The following is a 23,902-nucleotide window of genomic DNA, read 5'->3' on the forward strand; positions in this document are numbered from 1 at the left end:
GGCCGCGCGCCCCTCCCTCGCCGCCCCATTGGTAGCCTCGCGGAGCTCGCGCTCCTCCCCTAAGCTTTTCCCGTTGATCCGTTGCCCGGGGAAACGTTGAGGGGTGGGCGGAGTCTGGGAAAGGACCAAGAGCGTTTGGAGTTGTAGGGGGGGAACAGGTGCCAAGTTGGGAGCTGGGAAAGGTGGGTATTGTGGAGGATTGGGGGGGGGAGAGAGACGGACGCAATGTGGAAATGGGGCAGGGGGGGCTAGTTGGTGGGGGGCCAGGGGGGGGGAAATAGGGGACGGTGGCTGGAAAGGGGCAATTGGGTTCCAGTGTGGTTAAGGTGCTGCACTTGGGCTCAGGGAGACCCAGGTTCGAATCGTGACTCAGGTTAGGACTGTTATAGGAAAATAATAATAATAATAATAATAATAATAATAATAATAATAATAATAATAATTTTTTATTTATACTCCGCCCTCCCCAGCCAAGGCCGGGCTCAGGGCGGCTAACAAGCAATAATAAAAACAAATTGAATGAATAGAACTTAAAAACAAGATTAAAATACCACGTTAAGATATTGAAACATTAAAATGTAAAAATGCATCCTCATCACAGGAGGAGAAGGAAAAAGAAAGAGGGGGAGGGAATCAAATTGGCTCCAAGCCAAAGGCCAGGCAGAACAACTCTGAATAAAAAATTCCTTCCAGTAGCACCTTAAAGACCAACTGAGTTTGTTACTGGTAGTTGGTCTGTAAGGTGCTACTGGAAGGAATTTTGTTTGTTTGTTTCGACTGCGGCACACCAACATGGCTAGGTAAAGGTAAAGGGACCCCTGACCATTAGGTCCAGTCGTGGCCGACTCTGGGGTTGCGGCGCTCATCTCGCTTTACTGGCCGAGGGAGCCGGCGTACAGCTTCCGGGAGGTCATGTGGCCAGCAGGACTAAGCCACTTCTGGCGAACCAGAGTAGCGCACGGAAACACCGTTTACCTTCCCGCTGGAGCGGTACCTATTTATCTACTTGTACTTTGATGTGCTTTCGAACTGCTAGGTTGGCAGGAGCAGGGACCGAGCAACGGGAGCTCACCCCGTTGCAGGGATTCAAACTGCCGACCTTCTGATTGGCAAGCCCTAGGCTCTGTGGTTTAACCCACAGCACCACCCGCGTCCCTTACACGGCTACCTACCTGTAAATAGAAAAAAATAGTGGGTTTGGCTTTTGCTGCCCAATTCCCCAAGGGACTCTGAGTCCCCTAAGTCCATGATCGGTCAGAGATGAATGGATAGAAAGCAAGGCAGATCTTTATTTTTCTGTGGCAACAGAGTTCCCTCCCCTCCTTGCAAGGAGGCAGGAGAGAACAATGGTGTGCAAGCCTCTATAAAGACTTTTGAAATTGCCCATCCTGTACCCCAAGACCACCCCCCCAAAAAAAAATCATACCTACATCACAGAAGGAGGTGGTCTCCAGCAGAAATTTGAGAGGGTTGCATCTCTCCTGTCTGCCAGGGTACCTGATCCTGCCTTAATTGATTGCCTTTTCTGGGTAGCCTGGCCATTCCTTTGAGATAGTAAATACTTTTAGTTCCTGAATCTCTTACACATATTGATAGTTTGCTCAGCTTAACAGATACTTGCCAGGCTGTATTTACAGGGAGGTGTAAGCCCCTACAGCCCAAAGACCATTGGAAAGCTATTCCCATTTCCTTCCTCCTTGCAGAGAAATATTTGAGGTCAATTTGACAGAGTCAAAATGGCTTCGGGATTGCTCCCCTGTACTATTTCAGACATGTGGTTTATGTACTTACATACTGTATGTGTGTTTGCCTTGTACATTTATGAACATTTATTCTGTATTTGAGACCTTAGAATTCTTATAACATAACTTTCCCTATTGTTATTTTTTATTACATTTCTTAGTCGCGTTATAAAAAAAGGTCTTAGCAATATAAAATAAAACCAGATAAATTCAGTTAAAAATTAGGGGAATCAACCCTCCCTTGGCTACTGGCATTTCTCAGTCTACCTCCCAGGATTGTTGCGTTGAAAAAATGGGGGACAGAGGGTAGGAAACCTTGTCTGCTGTGCCAAGCTTGGAGAAGAGTGATGATATATCTATCTCCTGGCAAATGCTGAGGACAAAGATCCAGAGATCACGTTAAAGGTGGTCAAATTCTGTGCGGTTGCCATAAAATTTAGGGAACAAGCTGTGATGTCATTATGATTAAGGTTTTAAATGACAACTTCGGGTTATATTTTAGTGAGTAAGATCTAATTTATATATTATAATTGCTGCCAAATCTGTACTGTCCCTGTTATACTGAACTGCAAATTTAAATGGATCCCTATTTCATGACTTCCCTGATTTTGTACGTGAGCTGCAACTCGTCTGTGACCAAAATAATAAATTCATTCATTTGATACCCCTATTATTATTATTATTATTATTATTATTATTAATTAATTAATTAATTAAATTTGTATACTGCCCTTCGAAGGGCAGTTACCCTTGCATTTGATACTGGAGGTGTCGATTTTTAGGACCCACCTTATTTTTGTGATTGTAAGTGTGTTTTAAGCTGCTTTTTAATGTTGTGTTTTGATGTCATAACTCGCCCTGGGACCTTAGAGTGAAAGGCAGGTAATTAATAATAACAGCATAACATAATTGTAATAAAATAAAGGGGGTGACAGTTAGTCGGTGACAGTTAGTGCTGGGTCCTGGCTGGAGGATTGTCAAGGGGATGGATGCTGATCACATTCACATGTGTGGGCTGGTGAAAGACGTGCCCAGGGGGCTTGAGGTCAGCAGGTGGGATGGGAGAGAGGCAACTAGTTGAATGCGATGATAGAATTGATGATGTTGGAAGGAGGATGTTGTGTGGGTTGAAAGTTGGTAGGTGGAAACTGACTGGCTGGGCATGGAAAGGTGTGTAGGGTGATTTGGTTGGGAAGATGACATGAGGCTGTTGTGATGGACAAGGGATATAATAGGGGAGGGTGAAGATTAGGGAATATGGAGAAATAGCAGTGCTGCCCACCAAGATTTATGCACGGGAACAGGTTGATCTGACTGCTGAGCTCACGGAGGGGCATATTATTTTGTTGTTGTTGTTTAGTCGTTTAGTTGTGTCCGACTCTTCGTGACCCCCTGGACCAGAGCACACCAGGCACTCCTGTCTTCCACTGCCTCCCGCAGTTTGGTCAAACTCATGCTGGTAGCTTCGAGAACACTGTCCAACCATATTGTCCTCCATCGTCCCCTTCTCCTTGTGCCCTCCATCTTTCCCAACATCAGGGTCTTTTCCAGGGATTCTTCTCTTCTGATGAGGAGGTCAAAGTCTTGGAGCCTCAGCTTCAGGATCTGTCCTTCCAGTGAGCACTCAGGGCTGATTTCCTTCAGAATGGAGAGGTTTGATCTTCTTGCAGTCCATGGGACTCTCAAGAGTATCCGCTATTATTTTTTATTGTGCTTTATTTCTCCCGCCCAAGGAGTGGATAGATAGTTCTCACCTCATTTTACCCCCACACCAAGCCTGTGAGCTTTGGGCAGGCTTCCTCAACCTCGGCCCTCCAGATGTTTTGAGACTACAATTCCCCTCATCCCTGACCACTGGTCCTGCTAGCGAGGGATCATGGGAGTTGCAGGCCAAAAAACATCTGGAGGGCCGAGGTTGAGGAAGCCTGGTTTAGGCTGAGAGAGAGAAAGATGCAGGGTTGCCCTCTGAGCTTCATGACTGAGTAGGGACTTGAACCCAGGTCCTGGCCCCTGAGACACACTGGGGGCCACATTAAAGGAGGGAAGAGGAAGCTGTAAAGAAAGAGAGAGGGGAGGATGCAAGAACAACAGCGATGACTCTAGCCAAAGAGCCGTTCTTTCTGGCTTGTGTGCCTTGCCTTTATTCATGGTGTTTATGACTTTTTACAGGATCCCGTGGTGAAAGATGAGTGCCAAGCGGCGTGGCACGCCTGGCGAAAAGAAAGGGAAGAAGACCAGCAGCCGTACAGCCCCTGCGCCTGTGCAGCAGCCGAGCGAAACGCCCCCAGAGCCGCTCATCCCCGAGGAGCCTCCTGGTATTTCCACAAAAAGTTGTTTCCCCTTCAGGTGTTCCGGTCCCAGATCCTCAGCCGCTGCTGAGTAGGCTGAATGCCCCTTTGATCTGCCACCTCAGGAACGTTTGGCGCCCGTGATGAGGCTTTTTGCCGCTGGAGCCGGATCTTTTAAGTGTTGCGTGTGGGCTCCATCCTCGGGGACAGCTGTGTGCACTCACTGCTTCTCAGAGGCATCACAAAACTGCAGTGTAAATAATGCAGTTGCCTATGGTGGCTTATTATTTTGAAGGGCTTTGCTAGCTCTGGGGAGGAGCTCATCAGACTGTCAAATGAGCTCCCCGTACCCTGCTCTCACAACCACAAGAAGTTCCCCTCAGCCCCGAGTTGGCTTGTGAGATTTCTCACTCTTTCAAACATACCTTTGCTGAAAGAAAGGAAGCTGATTGCTCAGATTGCAGCCTTTCATCTCTATTCTTTTTCCTTCTTCGTTTTTGTGGTGTGATCCCAAGTATTGCAGAACACACACAGGCCTCGTCGTAAGAAGGGTAACATCCAGGTGGGGGGGGGGCAGCTGCAACGTTTTGGGAACCTTAGAGTTGAGAATGCCCACCTTCCTAGCTGCTTTTGTCCTCTCAACTCAGCTTCCCTCCTCTCTGCCAAGGGGTAGAGGAGGAACCGATCTATTTGCTGATCTGGGCTACCTTCTGCCAACCTTGGAGGGAGGCCCTTGAGCTCTATGCCTGCCCTCCATCCTCTTTCTCCCACTCTCCCTTCCAGCATTACCCCCTGCCATTTGGAAACATTTCTGACGATTCCTTATTTTGCAAAAGTCCAATGCTGTGATTCCGTCCTGGCATAAAAATGGCTGAATCTGCATGTGACCAGCTGCGCTAGACCAGGGTGTGTGGATGGGGAGTGTGTGCAGGCAGCCTTCGGGTGCGTATCCTCTCGGTTCCTGAACCAGCAGGCAGTAGGAGCCCAGCGCCTCTTTCCGTGCACCAATCTCCTTATCTGGATCAGGCCGGCTGCTTTGGCGTAGTGCTGGCCAAGGAAACACTTGTGATTTCCTCGTCATTAGCATCCTTCCAAGCCATGTAAATAAAAATATGTCACACCTTGTATAAGCTGAGGTAGGAGACCAGAGCGCTCCCCCAAAAAAGAATTCTTCTATTTCTGGACCTCGCCCTGTGGCAATAGAACCCCCCAAAGGTCAAGGTCATTGTGGGCAGTAGCCGCATCTTGTGCGTTCTGTCTCCCACTCACCCCGCCCCCTTAGCACCCTCCCTCCCCATTCCGCCGGTGTGTTTCCACAGTAACCCATCGGGATTTACAACGGCAGCTCTTCAAAGCTCCGAGCAGCGCTTGCATCCTGGCGGTGGTCCTCGTCTGCCTAATGTAACCGGGCGCAGAGCCCCTCTCCACCAATCCCATCTGCCACGACAGGCAGGGAAATGACATCCCCTGTCAGGCGATTGAATGCTGCCTGAATTGGGAAGTACAGCTGTGGCTGGGCCCCCACGAGCCGGAGCCGCGGGAGGCTCTTCTTCGGCGAGCGCAGGGAGTTTGATTATGGAACAGGGAGTGCGGGAGAGGAGATGAAAGAGAGCTGGGCAAGAGGAGGGGAGGGAAGAGGCTGGACAGAGGTAGACCCTCCTGAAGGAACATTGTGGTTCAGAAGAGGAGGAGGAAGCCCCCTCCGATCTGAACCTGCCCCTTGGCTAATTGTCCTGTCGGCTCCCCTGGGCTCCTTCGTCTTGTCCGTGCTTGCTTATTCATCTGTTTGCTTGTTTATAATTTTTATAGATTTTTTAGGGGGGGGTTTAAAAAGCCCAGCTGGCAAAATCACGCATCGCCTCCAGTACTGATTTTAAACTGCACATAATCTAAATACAGAGCAGTGAGATGGGAGGAGGTCCACATGGGACGTGCTTCAGCATCAGGAAGGCTTATCTATTTATTTGTTACGATCATTTGATTTTGAAGCGGGGGAATGGATGCCAGCTGCTGGAGGAAGCCGCCTTGCCCTGCTTCCTCTTCCTCCTTGCAGCTACAGGTGTCTTGCGAGTGTCCGGCCGTGGATGGATTCTGCTCCACCGGGAGGGAAGCATCCAGTGGCATTGGGCTCCATCCTGGGCGCTGAGAGGTGCTGCCACACTCCCAGAGCTGGTTAAGGCATATTATTCAAAGGAGAGTATTCCCGAGGTCTCCGAGGTGCAGAGGTGAAACAGATGACATGCCTGCGATGTGTGTGCAAGGGAACTCAGCCGTGGCGCCTGCTTCTAGTTTTCCAGGTTTTGCTCGTGCGCCACAAGACATGCCGCTCTGCGGGGGGCACAAACAAATGGCGGAGAGCCAGCCTTGCTCTGGACGTCTCTAACCAGAGATGGGAGGCTGAGCAACATCCCCCAGTGCTCATGTTACAGATGTGGGGCAGAAGCATCCTGGGCCCATTACCTTTTGGGGTTTTTTTGGGTGTTTTGTTTACAATGACCCCTTAGCGACATCTTTTGGCTGTTCCAGGGGGATATATGATTTGCTTAAAATGTGTGTGTGTGCAAGGGTGGAATGGGGCTTGTAAGGGGCACCAAAGTTTCATACAGTGATGCCTCGCAAGACGGAAAGAATCCGTTCCGCGAGTCTCTTTGTCTTGCGGTTTTTTCGTCTTGCGAAGCAAGCCCATTGAAGGATTAGCAGATTAGTGGATCAGCTGATAAGTGGCTTAGCAGCTTAGCGGATCAGCTGATAAGCGGCTTAGCGGATCAGCTGTTAAGCGGCTTAGTGGCTTGGGAAAAAGGGGGGGAGAAAGGGAAAATAACCCGCAGGAACTCGCAAGACATTTTCGTCTTGCGAAGCAAGTCCATAGGAAATTTGTTTTGCGAAGCACCTCCAAAACGGAAAACTCTTTCGTCTAGCGAGTTTTCCGTCTTGCGAGGCGTTCGTCTTGCGGGGCACCACTGTAATTCCAAATCCTCTTGGATTGGACAGGTTGAGACTTTTGCCTTTCTTTCTTTCTTTCCTTGCTCCTGCTTCTCTGCAAGTGGACAGATTTTGACTCCATTTTGCTCCAGCTTCCATTGAGGTTTCCTGGACCCGTGGCTCAAAGAATCATAGAACTGAAGGGTTGGAAGGGAGCACAAAGTCATTGAATCCAATGCAGGAATCACAGCTACAGAATCCCTGGCAGATGGCCGCCCAACCTCTGCTTAAAAACCTCTAAGGAAGGAGAGCCCACCACCTTCCAAGGAAGAAAGTTCTTCCTGATGTTTGGTCAGAATCTCCCTTATTGTCACTCAAATCCATTGGTTCGAGTCCTGCCCTCTGGAGCAGCAGAATACAAGCTTGTTCCATCTTCCATGCAACAGCCCCTGAGATATTTGAAGATAGCTATCCTATCTTCTCTGTTTTCTCTTCTCCAGGCTAATCATACCCAGATCCCCAACCGTTTTGGGAGAAAAATACCTGAAGCGATGGCGCCTGGGGAGGGGGACCAGTTTCAGGGCCCCCCCATTCCCACCCACTCTGGGAGAGCCAGTCTTAGGTGTCGTCTTTGCAGCCCACCCACCCCTATGAAGGGAGTGGGCAACAGGCCATTCCTTGCCTGGGGATCCCACCTGCAGGGGCTGCCTCCTGTTCTTCATCCCACCTTCTCCCTGTCTTCCCTCTCCTCCAGCAGCGGGGGAAGGAAAGGAAGCAGGACGGGACCTTGTCTGTCACTTAACAATAGCAGGTAACCCCTGATCAGATGGCAGCAGTAGGAGGAGAGCAGACGAGGGGACTGGCATGCATGCGTCTCCCCAAGCCGGGTTTGGTTAACAATTGAGTTATCAATCCTGGGAGAGAGCCCTCGCTTGACAAACAGCTCTATGAGCCTTGAGGAGAAACGAGATCTTCCAGTTTTCCTGGGAGAGGCACCCTCTCTCGCCTAGGGTTTAGGGTGGGGATGGAAAACCAAAGGCTCCAGGGCTCTTTGTCCGACCTTCAGGCCCTTCCCCAAGCCACACCCCCCCTCCAGGCCACTCATTGGCCCTGCTCGGCACCTCATTGAGTGCTTTTGCCTGGCTGGACTGTGTCCTTGAATGGTGGATAATGGCTCCTGCTTACCTGGATGGAGGATGGAGAGAGGGGTGTGTGTGTGTAAACCTCATCTGTTACATCCCTTTCTCTGTCCACTTTTTGCCTCTGGCCCTGCTCACCACTGGCATGCAGGCCCTTGGCTCCAGGAGAGAATGTGGCCATACTGGAAAATCTACATTGGACGTAGATAAAAAACAAATAAAATAAAACCTACATACAGCAACAGTGTTTTGTATTGTGCAGGCTCCTATGATGTAAGTCACGGGCCCCGCCTGCTAGCCTGCTCCCTAAAATCAGTGGCGTAGCATGGGGGGTGCAGGGGGGCCGGGCACACTGGGCGCAACATCTGGGGGTTAGGGTTAGGGGGCGCAAATCCACGGTTTAGGTGGCGCAAATTACTTGCCTTGCCCCGGGTGCTGACAACCCACGCTACGCCACTGCCTAAAATATCACTGGTTTGTTCATTTCTATATATAGGGTGCCTCCATTCTGCATGGACTGGTTTCAGGGCAACATGTGCAAATGGCCTTAGAAACCTGTTAGGTCCATCAATGACCATATAGCATATATTCAACACAAAAAACAGTGACAATTTGTTATTGACAAAGGACAGCTGGACATATAAAAGGCCCCGTTACCTTCAGTAGCTGAGGGCCTCATCAAACCTAAATCCCGCCCTGGTCTTCACTTGGTACAAGGGAGCTTTCTGTTGTTTCTGCGCACCGTTTACATTTCCCACAATGCCATGGGGTGAGAGAGCAACTCTGGGGCAAAATTAAAAGGCCGGCAAGACCCAGGTCTGCTTAGAATGACACCCGTCTTGCCCATTGCAAGGTGGTTCTTTTAAAATGAGATTCAGAAGTACAGTGGTACCTCGGAACTCAAACGTAATCCGTTCCGGACGACCGTTTGACTTCCGAAACATTCTGAGGCGCAGCTTGACAGCTAGGTTTTTGAACAGAGGAAACCGCATTGGACGTTTGCGTTCCGAGGAATTTTCAAAAACCGGAGCAAAAACCTGGTTTTCGGTGTCTAAACGGAGCCATTCGAGTTCCGAGGTACCACTGTTGTAAACAAAAATTGCTCTTTTTCGCTTATGGGGTATCCAAGAGCCCATATAGAGTCCTTACATAGCTTCCCTATTGGTAGGAGAAGATAACAGAGGCCAACCAGAGAATATTGAGAAGCAAAGCAGCTAGTAAGCCTGATCTTTATTGATCTGTTGCAACAGGGTGTTCCCCTCTCACGCAGGAAAGGAGGAGGACCCAGAAAAATTGCGTGCAAGGCCTTATAAAGACTTTTGAAATTGACACCCTGTAGATCAAGACCACCCCCAGAAACATCATACATACACCACAGAAGGGGTGTAACCTAAGACCACCCCTCAGATACATCATACCTACATCACAGAAAAGGCGGTCTTAAAACAGAAATTTGAATGTTGTTTTTCTCTTGTCGTTTATCTCCTGATACTTGATTAGATTGCCTGGGTAGCCTGGCCAGTCTTTTGTAATGATAAATACTTAGTTCCTGGGCCAGGTCACAGGCTCACACCCTATTCATATCTTAAATGTGCCCTTAAGACAGGATTTGTGAGGAAAGAGACAATGGGGAGGCTTTTCCATTTTCCTTTGACCTTGCAGAGAAAACATTTGGTCAGTTTGGGAATCAAAATGGTTCCAGGTTGGTCTTCCTGTGCTGATCTATGTGCTGATCTCACACCACAAGTGAGCGAGAAGATTAAAGATTTTATTCTAAACAGCAAGCAATATATGCGTACCAAGCGAGCACTTCAACCTGCCACTTGGAAGCTCTCAAGAAGCGGCAAAGTGACTCTCCCAGATTGCTTCAGTTTGCATGGCCCCGCGGCCAATCAGTCCGTACACGAGCTCCTCAAAAACTCTCCCCGCAACCGATTTATAGATTGCTAGCCTGTGTGTCTTGCCCGACTGGTTGCATGCAATTACTGGCTATGTGCCGATTATTTATTAGCCAGCCCCTCCCAATGCCTCACTTTCTAACTCCTCGGGGACGAGGTCCCTTTGGCGGCCCCAATAAAATACAGTGGTGCCCCGCAAGACGAATGCCTTGCAAGACGGAAAACTCGCTAGACGAAAGAGTTTTCCGTTTTGGAGGTGCTTCGCAAAGCAAATCTCCTATGGGCTTGCTTCGCAAGACAACAATGTCTTGCGAGTTCCTGCTGGTTTTTCCCCCCTCCCCCCTTTTTCTAAGCTGCTAAACCGCTTATCAGCTGATCCGATCAGCAGATAAGCCTCTAAAAGCCGCTAATCCGCTAATCCGTCAATGGGCTGGCTTCGCAAGACGAAAAAACCGCTAGACGAAGAGAATCACAGAACGGATTCTTTTCGTCTTGCGAGGCACCACTGTATATGATTTGCTTAAAATGTGTGTGTGTGTGTGTGTGTGTGCAAGGGTGGAATGGGGCTTGTAAGGGGCACCAAAGTTTCATACAGTGGTGCCTCGCAAGACGAAAAGAATCCGTTCCGCGAGTCTCTTCGTCTTGCGGTTTTTTCGTCTTGCGAAGCAAGCCCATTAGTGGATTAGCAGATTAGCGGATCAGCTGATAAGTGGCTTAGCGGATTAGCGGATTAGCTGATAAGCGGCTTAGCGGATCAGCTGTTAAGCGGCTTAGTGGCTTGGGAAAAAGGGGGGGGGGAGAAAGGGAAAATAACCCGCAGGAACTCACAAGACATTTTCGTCTTGCGAAGCAAGCCCATAGGAAATTCGTTTTGCGAAGCACCTCCAAAACGGAAAACCCTTTCGTCTAGCGGGTTTTCCGTCTTGCGAGGCATTCGTCTTGCGGGGCAACACTGTAATTCCAAACCCTCTTGGATTGGACAGGTTGAGACTTTTGCCTTTCTTTCTTTCTTTCTTTCTTTCTTTCTTTCTTTCTTTCTTTCTTTCTTTCCTTGCTCCTGCTTCTCTGCAAGTGGACAGATTTTGACTCCATTTTGCTCCAGCTTTCATTGAGGTTTCCTGGACCCGTGGCTCAAAGAATCATAGAACTGAAGGGTTGGAAGGGAGCACAAAGTCATTGAATCCAATGCAGGAATCACAGCTACAGAATCCCTGGCAGATGGCCACCCAACCTCTGCTTAAAAACCTCTAAGGAAGGAGAGCCCACCACCTTCCAAGGAAGAAAGTTCTTCCTGATGTTTGGTCAGAATCTCCCTTATTGTCACTCAAATCCATTGGTTCGAGTCCTGCCCTCTGGAGCAGCAGAATACAAGCTTCCTCCATCTTCCATGCAACAGCCCCTGAGATATTTGAAGATAGCTATCCTATCTTCTCTCAGTTTTCTCTTCTCCAGGCTAAACATACCCAGATCCCCAACCGTTTTGGGAGAAAAATGCCTGAAGCGATGGCGCCTGGGGAGGGGGACCAGTTTCAGGGCCCCCCCATTCCCACCCACTCTGGGAGAGCCAGTCTTAGGTGTCGTCTTTGCAGCCCACCCATCCCTATGAAGGGAGTGGGCCACAGGCCATTCCTTGCCTGGGGATCCCACCTGCAGGGGTCGCCCCTCCTGTTCTTCATCCCACCTTCTCCCTGTCTTCCCTCTCCTCCAGCAGCGGGTGGTGGTGAGCGGAGGGAAGGAAAGGAAGCAGGGCGGGACCTTGTCTGTCACTTAACAATAGCAGGTAACCCCTGATCAGATGGCAGCAGTAGGAGGAGAGCAGACGAGGGGATTGGCATGCGTCTCCCCAACCTGGGTTTGGTTAACAAATGAGTTATCAATCCTGGGAGAGAGCCCTCGCTTGACAAACAGCTCTACGAGCCTCAAGGAGAAACGAGATCTTCCAGTTTTCCTGGGAGAGGCACCCTCTCTCGCCTAGGGTTTAGGGTGGGGATGGAAAACCAAAGGCTCCAGGGCTCTTTGTCCGACCTTCAGGCCCTTCCCCAAGCCACACCCCCCCTCCAGGCCACTCATTGGCCCTGCTCGGCACCTCCTTGAGTGCTTTTGCCTGGCTGGACTATGTCCTTGAATGGTGGATAATGGCTCCTGCTTACCTGGATGGAGGATGGAGAGAGGGGTGTGTGTGTGTAAACCTCATCTGTTACATCCCTTGCTCTGTCCACTTTTTGCCTCTGGCCCTTCTCACCACTGGCATGCAGGCCCTTGTCTCCAGGAGAGAATGTGGCCGGATTGGAAAAGCTACCTTGGACCTGGCTTATGGCCCATTTGCCAGGACAATGTCTTGGAAAGGGATTGGCCTTAGTCATGTTTGTAGCTGGGGGGCAGGCATGCCAGCTAGACCGAGGCCCAATGGGCTGAGGCACTTTGTCACACCCCCCCCCCCCAGTTCTTAAGCAGTGGGCTGGGCTCCCCTCAATATTGTGTGGTTATGTTGCATGACATGTCAGCCCATCGTGTGAAATCGGTCCCCTCCATAGTGGGGGCAAGCCAGCGGCAGGCGCTTAGTGCCAATAGTTGGAGGAGACCTTCTCTTTGCAGAAACCAACCGAGCTCTGAGGACTTCTTTGGCCATTGGATGTCCTCTGCAAAAGGCCAGTTAGTCAAAAGCAGGCTTTCTCAACCTTGGCCCTCCCGATGTTTTTCGCCTACAACTCCCATCATCCCTAGCTAGTGGGACCAGTGGTCAGGGATGATGGGAGTTGTAGACTCAAAACATCTGGAGGGCTGAGGTTGAGGAAGCCTGGTCAAAAGCTAGCCACATCCTCTGGATGTGTTCGCTGCAGCAGTATACCATAGCTACTCTTCTCCGGTTTGCCTCCCTCCGAGGGAAACGCGCCTGCTGCAGTTTTTCCCCTCTCCTGCTCCTTGCTTGCTGAGTCTGTGCTTTCACGTTCCAGTTGTGCCAGCTGCTATATTCCTCCGGCTTGCCATATGGTGAGAGCCGGCGTTAATTTTGCACATCACACTATCCCAGCACAAGGGCTGCCTGCGGTGGCCTAGCCTGCCATCCCCCAGTCCTCTGATCTTCTCCAGGGAAAGTTGCGGCAGTCCTTTTATAGGAGGAGGACAACGCAGCAAGAGACAGACAGCTATACCCAGGCGTTCTCTGGTGCCAGCCTCACATCCATCAGGCTCCCAGAAGGGAGAGCTTTCCATCCTCTTGATCGAGTGTGGATTTGGTTATGCTGCCTCAGGCACTGAAATGTCTCTGGCAGGCCTCCCTCCTTCCCGCCTTCCTTTTCTGTATCTCCTGCAAGCCCTTCTCTGGTGTGTGGGGGGGGGAGGGGGAGAGAAATATGGGGGAGAAAATAAACCCTTCTCAAACTGCCGCTCTCAATAACTATTACACATTTTAGTGCATGACAACTCCTGACACACAAGCAGGTTTACGGGGAAGTTAATTGTAATTTGGTTTGACAACTCCAAATGTTCCGAAGAAGAGCTGAACTCTTGTCTCCTAAAATCCATGAGGTTTTTAAATTTCTTTTTAAAGAAATACAAAATTACTGTTTGGGTTCTTTTGATTTGCCAGTTAGGATCCACGCCGCAGTCCTGGTTTCAAAACCCACGCTTAAGCACGCGCACAGAGCACGCTGAAAGCCGAATTTCCATGAATTTTTGAAAATCAGGTGTGTACAGTTCCCTCAGAGTTTGGCAGGGCTTTGTGCAAATGAATGTCAGCTGGAGCAGGAGATCCTGCCGGGCATTACCCAGCTCTCTTTTAGACTCTCTGAGGAGGGGATGAGGCCAAACTTCACCAAGCTCTTGACAAGCTGGGACTCTTCTTTAGGAGTCTGACGGCAGGATTAGATCAGAGGGGGTTCATCTAGCCCAGCATCCTGTTTTCACAGCAGCCAGCCGATGCTGCAACAGAAAGCCCACAGGCAGGATCTGAGTAGAACAGCAGCCCTCTCCCCTCACTTAGAGAATCATAGAACTGTAGAATCGGAAGGGACCCCAGGGTCATCTAGTCCAACCCCCTGCAACACAGGAATCTCAACTAAACCATCCAAGACAGTTACAGATAGGTAGCCGTGTTGGTCTGCCATAGTCAAAATAAAAAAATTCCTTCCAGTAGCACCTTAAAGACCAACTAAGTTAGTTCTTGGTGTGAGCTTTCGTGTGCATGCACACTTCTTCAGATACACTGAAACAGAAGTTGCCAGATCCTTCTATATACAGTGGTGCCTCGCAAGACGGAAAACCCGCTAGACGAAAGGGTTTTCCGTTTTGCAGGCGCTTCGCAAAACGAATTTCCCTATGGGGTTGCTTCGCAAGACGAAAAAATCTTGCGAGTCCCCGCGGGTTTTTTTCGCTCCCCCCCTTTTCCTAAGCCGCCTATCAGCTGTTCCGCTGAAAAACCCGCTTAACAGCTGATCAGGGAAAGCCGCTAGACCGCTGTAGCGCTAATCAATGGGCTTGCTTCGCAAGACGAAAAAACCGCTAGACGACGAGAATCGCGGAACGGATTCTTTTCGTCTTGCGAGGCACCACTGTAGTGAGAAGGTGGGGAGGGGTATTACTCAGAAGGGTGGTGGGAATGGGATTGCGATTTCCCTGATTTCCCTGATTGCAATTACACCCATTCCCACCGTCCTTCTGAGTAATACCCCTCCCCACCTTCTCACTATATAGAAGGATCTGGCAACTTCTGTTTCAGTGTATCTGAAGAAGTGTGCATGCACACGAAAGCTCATACCAAGAACTAACTTAGTTGGTCTTTAAGGTGCTACTGGAAGGAATTTTTTTATTTCATCCAAGACAGGTTACCTTCCAACCTCTGTTTGAGAACCTCTGAGAGGGGGTCCGCTCCACTGTCGAACAGCTCTTGCCATCAGAAAGTTCTTCCTGATGTTGAGTCGGAATCGCCTTCCTTGTAACTGGAAGCTGTCAGTTCGAGTCCTACCCTCCAGAGCAGGAGAGAGCAAGCATGCTCCATCTCCCAGGCAACAGCTCTTAAGTGTCAGGCGCGGTGTTCTTGGCTGGCTGCAAGGAGTGTTGTGAGTGTGTCTCTGGTTCCTCAAAGCTCTCTCCCAGAGCAGTTGGGGCCTTCCCAGAAGCACCGCTGCCACCGAGTGTTCCTATGCCAAGAGACCTCTTTGCTTTCTTGGAGGGCGTAGCGGGTCTGGAGAGCCTGGGATGGACTTCCAGTGGAGACCTTCATGTTTTGAGCAGCTCCTCTAAAGATGCAAAACCCGAAGGGGATCTGCCAGAACAAGCTGGGTTCTTGTAGCACGTGGATGCCTGCAGATGGCCGTTGCACTCAGCTAGAGTCCACCCAACTGGGTTCCAGAGCTGTGCTTTAAAATAGAGTCACTTCAGCCAGCTTTAAAGAGTGGCTGGGAAAACCCAACCAGATGGGTGGCGTATTAATAATAATAATAATAATAATAATAATAAAAGCTGAGCCTGCAAAGGCCCAGCCAAGGAGACGGCTGCCTGCTTTGTGTTGCCGACGAGAGGCCTGTGAGTTCGGAGGAGCACTTATCTCTAGTCGACCATCGACTGTGAGGAAAACAGCCATTTTTAGGGCAGCCTAACTGGGCCTCGGGTGGTGCTGTGGGTTAAACCACAGAGCCTAGGACTTGCTGATCAGAAGGTCGGCGGTTCAAATCCCTGCGACGGGGTGAGCTCCCATTGCTCGGTCCCTGCTCCTGCCAACCTAGCAGTTCAAAAGCACGTCAAAGTGCAAGTAGATAAATAGGTACCGCTCTGGTGGGAAGGTAAACGGCGTTTCCGTGCGCTGTTCTGGTTCGCCAGAAGCGGCTTAGTCCTGCTGGCCACATGACCCGGAAGCTGTATGCCGGCTCCCTCGGCCAGTAAAGCGAGATGAGCGCCACAACCCCAGAGTCGGCCACGACTGGACCTAATGGTCAGGGGTCCCTTTACCTTTACCTTTACTGGGCCTCCTAAACCCATCCTTGTTTCAAGGCCATAGTTTTGAGGCCAGGGAGGCCCCAAGCGGCGAGACGGCGCTGTGTGAGGCTTTTATTATTGCATTTCTATCCCACCTTTCCCTCCAAGGAGCTCAAGGGGGTACCCATAGCTCTCCCCCTCCTCATTTAATCCCCACAGCAACTCTGCGAGGTAGGTTAGACACAGAGAGGCAGTGGCTGGCTCAAAGTCGCCCAGTGAGCTGCATGGCTGAGTGGGGTTTCGAAACCTGGTCTCTCCCAGTTCCTAGTCCAACACTCTTATCATCATGTTGTCTCATGCTGGAGGTTGGCAGGTGCTGGGTGACCCATAGGAAGCTCATCCCCCCCATTTTCTTGGGGGGAAAACCTCCCCCATTGCAAAACACCAACGTTATTTGAACGTTTAAATATATGAACAACTGGATACCTGTTGACTTTAAATGGGTGGGAACATGGGGTGGTGGGGGGTGTTTTTTCCATGTGGGGAAAAATGCTAGTGACCTGTGCTGTCCCCTCCCCCTGCAGTGACTATGGGATGTTGCCATTGGTCTAACTCAGCATCGCCCACACCAGCTTTTTTCCAACTTGGCCTTTTCCAGATGTTTTGGACCACAGCTCAAATCAGCCCTAGCTGGTGCTCAGTGGGTGATGGGAGTTGTAGTCCAAAGTTCCTGCCGGACCCTGGATTGGAAGAAGCAAGGCTGCCCTGCCCTGCCTTAGCAGCAGCCTTGCAGGGTTTCAGGCGTGAGCTTTTCCCAGCCTCACCTGGAGAAGCCCGGGACTGAACCAGGACCCTTCTGCAGGCCAAGAAATGAGCTGCGCCACGGAGAAATAATTAGATCTTCCTCCTTGCAATTTGGAACAATGCGCCCCTCCCTTTCCCTGATTGCAATTACACCCATGGGTGGGTCTCGCTGAGCTTGGAACGTGGTATTGGTGGGGCAGGAGCTGGAGAGAGGGAAGCTCGAACACTTGTGCTGAATGCAGACACCTGCAAGTGCCACTCAGATCCCATCTGCCTTCTAAGCCTTTAGGCAAAACGCAACCAAGTATTATTACTTTTTTTAAAAAAAGTGTTTTTAATATATAAACAGAAGCTTTTTTGGAATTCTGTGACAGCTGCCTTGATCTGCATCGGAGAACAAAGCCTTATTCCCTAGGATGGGCCTGACAGCGATCGCGGGTTGTGTGTGAATGAAGCAACGTGTGGTTCAAGAGGTGTGCAGCCCCTCCCCGCTGATCTTTGCGTGCTATTGCGAGGGGGTCTTGGGGTGCACCTCTCAGACCGCCCAGCCTAGCTGCCTGCAATCTCCAAATGTCTTTCAGTTTGATGCCGACTGCATTCTCGATGGCCCTTTGGTTTTCAGCACGCCGCCTGCTTATGAATTTATTTCCTTCGCCTCCTTATTTTCTGTGGGGCCTCTGGGACCGTGGGGAGCTGCAGTCTACCAAGTTGCCCTTGGAATCTCTCTGTGGGCGGCGTTTGCTTTTGGCCAGGGGCCAGTTGCCGTAAATAGCTGGATTGGGAAGGACTGACTGTGCCTGTGGCCCTGAGCGCTTCGTACCTTCCTTGGCACGAGTCGTTCACACTTCTGCTCTGCCCTTGCTATGTGGTTGCGGCGCACTTGGGTGTCATGGAGCCGGGAGTGACCTAGGAGGTCATCTACTCAAATCCCACTTCTCAGTGCAAGATGCAACCACAACACCCCTGGCGAATGGCCGTCCTTGAAATACAGTGCTGCAAACTGCGCACCGTATTCCAAATGCACACCGTATTCCAAATTCCTATTTCAACATAGAAAAGGGTGCAGAGCCAGTGTGGTGTAGTGGTTAAGAGCGGTGGACTTGTAATCTGGTGAACCGGGTTCGATTCCCCGCTCCTCCACCTGCAGCTGCTGGGTGACCTTGGGCCAGTCACACTTCTCTGAAGTCTCTCAGCCTCACTCACCTCACAGAGTGTTTGTTGTGGGGGAGGAAGGGAAAAGGAGATTGTTAGCCGCTTTGAGACTCCTTAGGGTAGTGATAAAGCGGGATATCAAATCCAAACTCATGAGCTGGACAGTGTGGGTGCACCCAGTGTTGCTCTTACTCAGAGTGGAGCCGGCTTTGAAAGCTGGCCAGTAAATATCTCTGAGCAACCACACCGACTTCTTTAGACTTCTCCCATTTCCCCCTTTCTCACTGAAATAGAATAATCAAATCATAGAGTTGGAAGTGACTTCTAGTATCATCTAGCCCTGCCCCCTACGATGCAGGAATGTTCTGTCCCAGATGGGGCTTGAACCCACAACCCTGAGAATAAGACTCTCATGCTCTACCGACTGAGCTATCGGCCGGTCTAGTGATTGAACCATCAACTTTTCACTTTCCAGAATCTCTCATCCCTCTTGGACTCCTTTCCTCTTTCAGAATCCCTGGCCACGCACCTCACCAACTTTCCCCCGAGCTCATTAAAATCAGCTTTCTGCGGATGACTCCGCTCAGTTTTCACATCCCTCGCTATCATAAATTCAAAGATGACACGGTCACTTTCCCCCAAGGTTCCTGCCACTTCCAGTTCATCAAATCGTTCTTCTCCGTTGGTCAGGATTAACTCCAGGATAGCAGGACACCCCCCCCCCTTTGCTCCTTGCTTCACCTTCTGAGGAACGATGTTGTCAGCTGAGGAAGTCAAGATTTTATTGGACGTTGCATTTGTAGTGCAGATTTAGACATTCAGCAGGTGTCCGGATGGTTGCAAGCTCCTCGTCTCTGCCACAGTTTGCCTCGTGCGAAAGCTTTGTGATCTCTTCCAGGAAAACAACACCCTTGCCCTCCGGTTAGTTGGGTGGCTTGCAGGATGTTGCCACAACACTCTCACTTTGGTTTCTTCTCCTCTCTTCTTACCCAGGTGCTTTCAACAAGACTGATCCATGGATTTCTGCACAGCTGTATTTATTATTTACATGTAAAGCTACTGTTCTCTCCCTCTCGGATTGGTTTGTTCCTTTTGAGCAATATTCCATATTCCAGTCGTGTCTCATCCCACCAGGTCTCAGATCATACCTATCTTCCCATAGTAGGTTTTTGAGTCCATTCTCTCAGTTTCCCATTGACTCTTTGTGTTTCGTTGTTTCGTTGTTTAGTCGTGTCCAACTCTTCATGACTCCATGGACCAGAGCACGCCAGGCACTCCTCTCTTCCACTGCCTCCTGCAGTTTGGTCAGACTCATGTTTGTAGCTTCAAGAACACTGTCCAACCATCTCGTCCTCTTTCGTCCCCTTCTCCTTGTGCCCTCCATCTTTCCCAACATCAGGGTCTTTTCCAGGGAGTCTTCTCTTCTCATGAGGTGGCCAAAGTCTTGGAGCCTCAGCTTCAGGATCTGTCCTTCCAGTGAGCACTCAGGGCTGATTTCAGAATGGAGAGGTTTGATCTTCTTGCAGTCCATGGGACTCTCAAGAGTCTCCTCCAGCACCAGAATTCAAAAGCATCAATTCTTTGGCGATCAGCCTTCTTTATGGTCCAGCTCTCATTTCCATACATCACTCCTGGGAAAACCATAGCTTTAACTATACGGACCTTTGTTGGCAAGGTGATGTCTCTGCTTTTTAAGATGCTGTTTTAACCCTTTGTGTTAGTATATCGATTTTGGATTCTCTGGGTGTTGCAATTTCAAATGTTTCTCTGCAAAATCACGGGCACCACCTCCTGCACCCTCCCTCTTCCCCACGTGGTCTTGCCCTGTATACTTGGCTCAGCACTCATCCCTGGACTTTTGCCTCCCTCCCCTACAGGATTTAAAGTTAAGCTCTCTTGATCAGGCTTTCAAGACTTACAGTCTTTGGAGGTCCATTCAGTATTTCTACTGGCTGTGTTCCTGTGTGGAACGTCAGCAGGAGCCTGCAGGAGCCGGTGGCATGGAGGAGCCTTGGCAACCACTCTGATATATCTTGAATACATACCCCCACGACTATTGAAGTTGGAGGCCTCAATACTTCCAGATGCTGGTTGCCAGAAACCAGAGGAGGAAAGAGAGTTTTTGTGCTTGACTCCTGCTTGCAGGTTTTCCACAGGCATTTGGTTGGCTACTGTGAGAACAGAATGCGGTACTTTTTTTCACCTTTGGTGGACATGCCCAAAGATCAAGGCTTTCTGGGAAATGATATATAATGAAATGAAAAAGGTATTTAAATATACCTTCCTGAAGAAACCAGAGGCCTTTCTCCTGGGCATTGTCGGCCAATTGGTGCCAAAGAAAGACAGAACATTCTTTATGTATGCTACAACAGCAACAAGAATACTTATCGCAAAGTATTGGAAGACACAAGATCTACCCACTCTGGAAGAATGGCAGACAAAGGTGATAGACTATATGGGATTGGCAGAAATGACTGGCAGAATCCGAGACCAGGGGAAAGAGACGGCGGAAGAAGATTGGAAGAAATTTAAGAACTATCTTAAGAAACATTGTAAAATTAATGAGTGTTAGAATGATGCGGTTTTAGAAATTAAATGGATTACAGCTGTAAAGATTAAGATAAGAGAAAAGAAAGGTTAATAATTACTTAATAGTAAGGGTGAGGATTTGCTGAACTGAATATTTGAAATTGGAATGCAGAAAGGGAAGGTATGAGGAGGTCGGGGAAGTAAGTTTTAAGAAAATAAGGATTTGAAATTATGCTTTTTTTTGTATGTGTGTTTGTTTGAATTGTTGTGTTTGTTTATATAATTTGTGAAAATTTAATAAATATTTTATATAAAAAAAAGGAGAACAGAACGCTGGACTAGATGGGCCTCGGGCCTGATCCAGCAGATTTTTCTTACATTTTTATGGACGGCCACCAACTTCTTGAGAAGACGTGTCAGGTCTGCACAAACTGCCTCTTAGGAGGATGTTTCTGATCACCATCACGCTGGATGGCGTCTGGGTGTTGTTCTTAATGCCCTGTGGAACATGGGGGTGATGCTTCTGCTAATGATCTAGAGCCACTGCCCAGTGACACAGCATGTCTTCTTATTCTTTCGGTCCTGAGGGCCATGCTCTTTCACAGACCTTCTTGCCCCTTGTGTTCTTCTCTCGACAGAGTGACTGCCAGTTAGTGCAGACCAGGGATGGCCAGCTCCCAAGAGACTGCAATCTGCTTAGAGAATTAAAAACTGGCGGTGATCTACCTCTGTTTTTTTGGGGTTCAGGTCAAAGTTGTTGGCCTTTTTTTGGGGGGGAGGAAAGCCACACTTTTTTGGGGGGGGGTTTCAGGTTCAAAGTTGTTCAGCTTTTTTTAGGGAGGAGGAAAGCTCCCATTTTAAGGGTTTTTGCGGAAAAGGAGGAACTGCCGCTCACCAACTAACAGCCTTACATTGTTAACTCCTCCTTCCGTTCTGCAGATCGTGCAACAATGGAGGGCGGGCCGAGGGGGCGGGGCTGGAATCGATTTTAGCAACGCTAAAGAAAGGGACCCAACGATCGACCGCAATCTACCCAAACCTCCCAGGGATCTACCAGTAGATCACAATCGACCTGTTGGACATCCCTGGTGTAGACAGTACAGAGGTAGATGAACCCATGGCCTGACTCTGTGTAAGGCTTCTTGGGTTTGACTTGATGGAAACCTCTGCCCTTAGGTGTCCTCTCAAGAGCTCATGCATCTTGGCTCTGGCTCTTATAAAAAACCCAAAAACCTTTCACCCTCCCTAGTAGGATTGAGTTCTCAGATCTCTTGATGAACCCACCATCTTCCTGGACTCCTAAAACTTCCCTACTAAACTTCCTGAGTGAGTGTCTTTCTACAGAGCTGTGCTGATGACTGTTTGGGTTGGCCGGGTGGGTTTGTGTGGGGCTGGGGTGGGTGACCCTTCCTCAAGAGGGGGCAAGTGTGTGTTCTGCATTAGGTGGTCTCCTTGAACCCTCAGACTCTGAGATTCAACAGGAGTTGCCCTCAACTAATTGCCTGGTACAAGCAAGGCCTGTGAGAGGGAGGAGTGTGTCGGAAAGGTGTGTAGACCCGTAGATCCCTTCTGCTGTGCCAGCTTTAATAATAATAAGAAAATTTATTTATACCCTGCCCTCCCCAGCCAAGACTGGGCTCAACGTGGCTAACAACCAATAATAAAAACAAGTTGATTGAAATGCAACTTTAAAAAAAAAGATTAAAATACAACATTAAAACATTAAAATGCAGCCTCATCACAGGAGGAGAAAGGAAAAAGAAAGAGGGGGAGGGAATCAAATTGATTCTAAGCCAAAGGCCAGGAGGAACAACTCTGTCTTACAGGCCCTGCGGAAAGAAATCGGATCCCGCAGGGCCCTGGTCTCATGAGACAGAGCGTTCCACCAAGTCAGGGCCAGTACTGAAAAGGCCCTGGCTCTGGTTGAGGCTAATCTGACTTCCTTAGTGCCCGGGACCTCTAGGGTGTTGCCATTTATGGACCTTAAGTTCCTCTGTGGGAGATACCAGGAGAGGCGGTCCCGTAGGTACGAGAGCTCCCGGCACCATGTCTGCCCCAAAGATACCACAGTCTCCTTGGGCGCACTTTTGATTTCTGCTTCTCTGCCTTTTGCCCTCCTCTTAGGAGATGTTACTTCGGTATCCTTGTACGAGATGGAGGAAGAGAGCCAGGAGGAGTTGGCTATCCCTCCCAGCCCTGTGGAGGAAGAGGCGGATTTGGTAAGTTGGGAAGCCGGGCGTGTGTGTGACCTTGCCACAGGGACGATCTCACATGGCAGGGGGGAAAGGAAGGGTGGCCAGAAGCTCCCAGCTGGACCCACTTTTGAAGGACTGTGCTTGTGTGTGAGAGAGTGTGATCCAGTCTTTTTGATGCTCTTGCCACCCTTGAAAACTTTAAACTACTCCTGCGTAGCTGAAGTCTGTGCAGGCTGAAACAGGTGGTGGGAACGACTGAACCTCCAGGTCTCTTTGCCCTCAGCGTTTAAGAGTCATGGATCAGGTGCTTTTCTCTCTGTCTGCCTCTTGTTTCTCTATCCCGGACTCGGATGTGTTCCTTGACAAGCAGCTACAGTGGTGCCTCGCAAGACGAAATTAATTCGTTCCGCAAGTTTTTTCTTCTTGCGAGTTTTTCATCTTGCGAAGCACAGTTTCCCATAGGAATGCATTGAAAATCAATCAATGCGTTCCTATGGAAACTGCCTTCAGACCAGGTCCGGGGACAGTCTATCCCCCGACCTCTTCTGAAGGCTGGGGTGGGAAGAAAAGCCCTTGTCCCCCCCCCCCCCCGCCTTCAGAAGTGGTCGGGGGACAGATTGTCCCCGGACCTGGTCTTTGCTCCTGACCACCAGCATTTTAAAAGAGGTCCCCGGAGATTTCCCTATGGGCTTTCTTCTTGCGAAGCAAGCCCATAGGGAAATTCGTCTTGCGGAACGACTCAAAAACGGAAAACTCTTTCGTCTTGCGAGTTTTTCGTTTTGCGAGGCGTTCGTCTTGCGAGGCACCACTGTACTGCACCCTGTCACGGAAGCAGCTGTCTCAGTCCAGCAGAAAGACCCCCTTGGCTGGGCGACTTCTGCCCCTCTCCAAGGCTGCAGGTGCCAAAGTTTCCTGGCCCTGCATGTGACTCCCTTCTGCACTTGGCTAGCTGTCAGTGCCAAAGGGAGAGGATGCCTTTACAGGAGGGAAGTGTTGCCTTTCTGACTCAGGTGACGTCCGGCTGTTGCGAGGCCCAAATCCTTCCTCCGACAGAGACGCCCTGAACGGGAGACCAGAGAGCGGGCGGGTGCCTGCATGGAACGTTCCACAATTTTGTCACATTTGGGCTAGGAACATCTGGCTGTATGCTTCCATGCCAGATGTTATGCTAATTTGATCCTGATTTCCCAGGTTTTTCTTTGAGAAGCTCTTGGGAATGAGAAAAAGAAGTCTTAATGCGTTTTGAAAAAAATACATACACTTTTTCTCTCTCTCCAGGACCAAAGAGTGGCTACTGCCCATCTCCCCATTTCCTTCTTT

The 23,902-nt window shown here is 49.7% G+C and overlaps 1 protein-coding gene across 1 annotated transcript in view; it reads left to right on the forward strand.

Annotated features, from left to right (window-relative positions):
- DNAH2 (dynein axonemal heavy chain 2) overlaps nt 1-23,902 on the forward strand; it is a 150,159-nt gene continuing 126,257 nt past the window's right edge. Inside the window, exons 1-3 of the mRNA XM_083472428.1 lie at nt 1-182; nt 3,912-4,057; nt 22,512-22,606. Of these exons, the coding sequence (XP_083328554.1) occupies nt 3,928-4,057; nt 22,512-22,606 (225 nt within the window). The 5' untranslated portion in view covers nt 1-182; nt 3,912-3,927. The remainder of the gene's footprint in view (nt 183-3,911; nt 4,058-22,511; nt 22,607-23,902) is intronic.

The sequence above is a fragment of the Podarcis liolepis genome (genome assembly GCF_965112155.1).
Source record: "Podarcis liolepis genome assembly, chromosome: 13".
Taxonomy (NCBI): domain Eukaryota; kingdom Metazoa; phylum Chordata; class Lepidosauria; order Squamata; family Lacertidae; genus Podarcis; species Podarcis liolepis.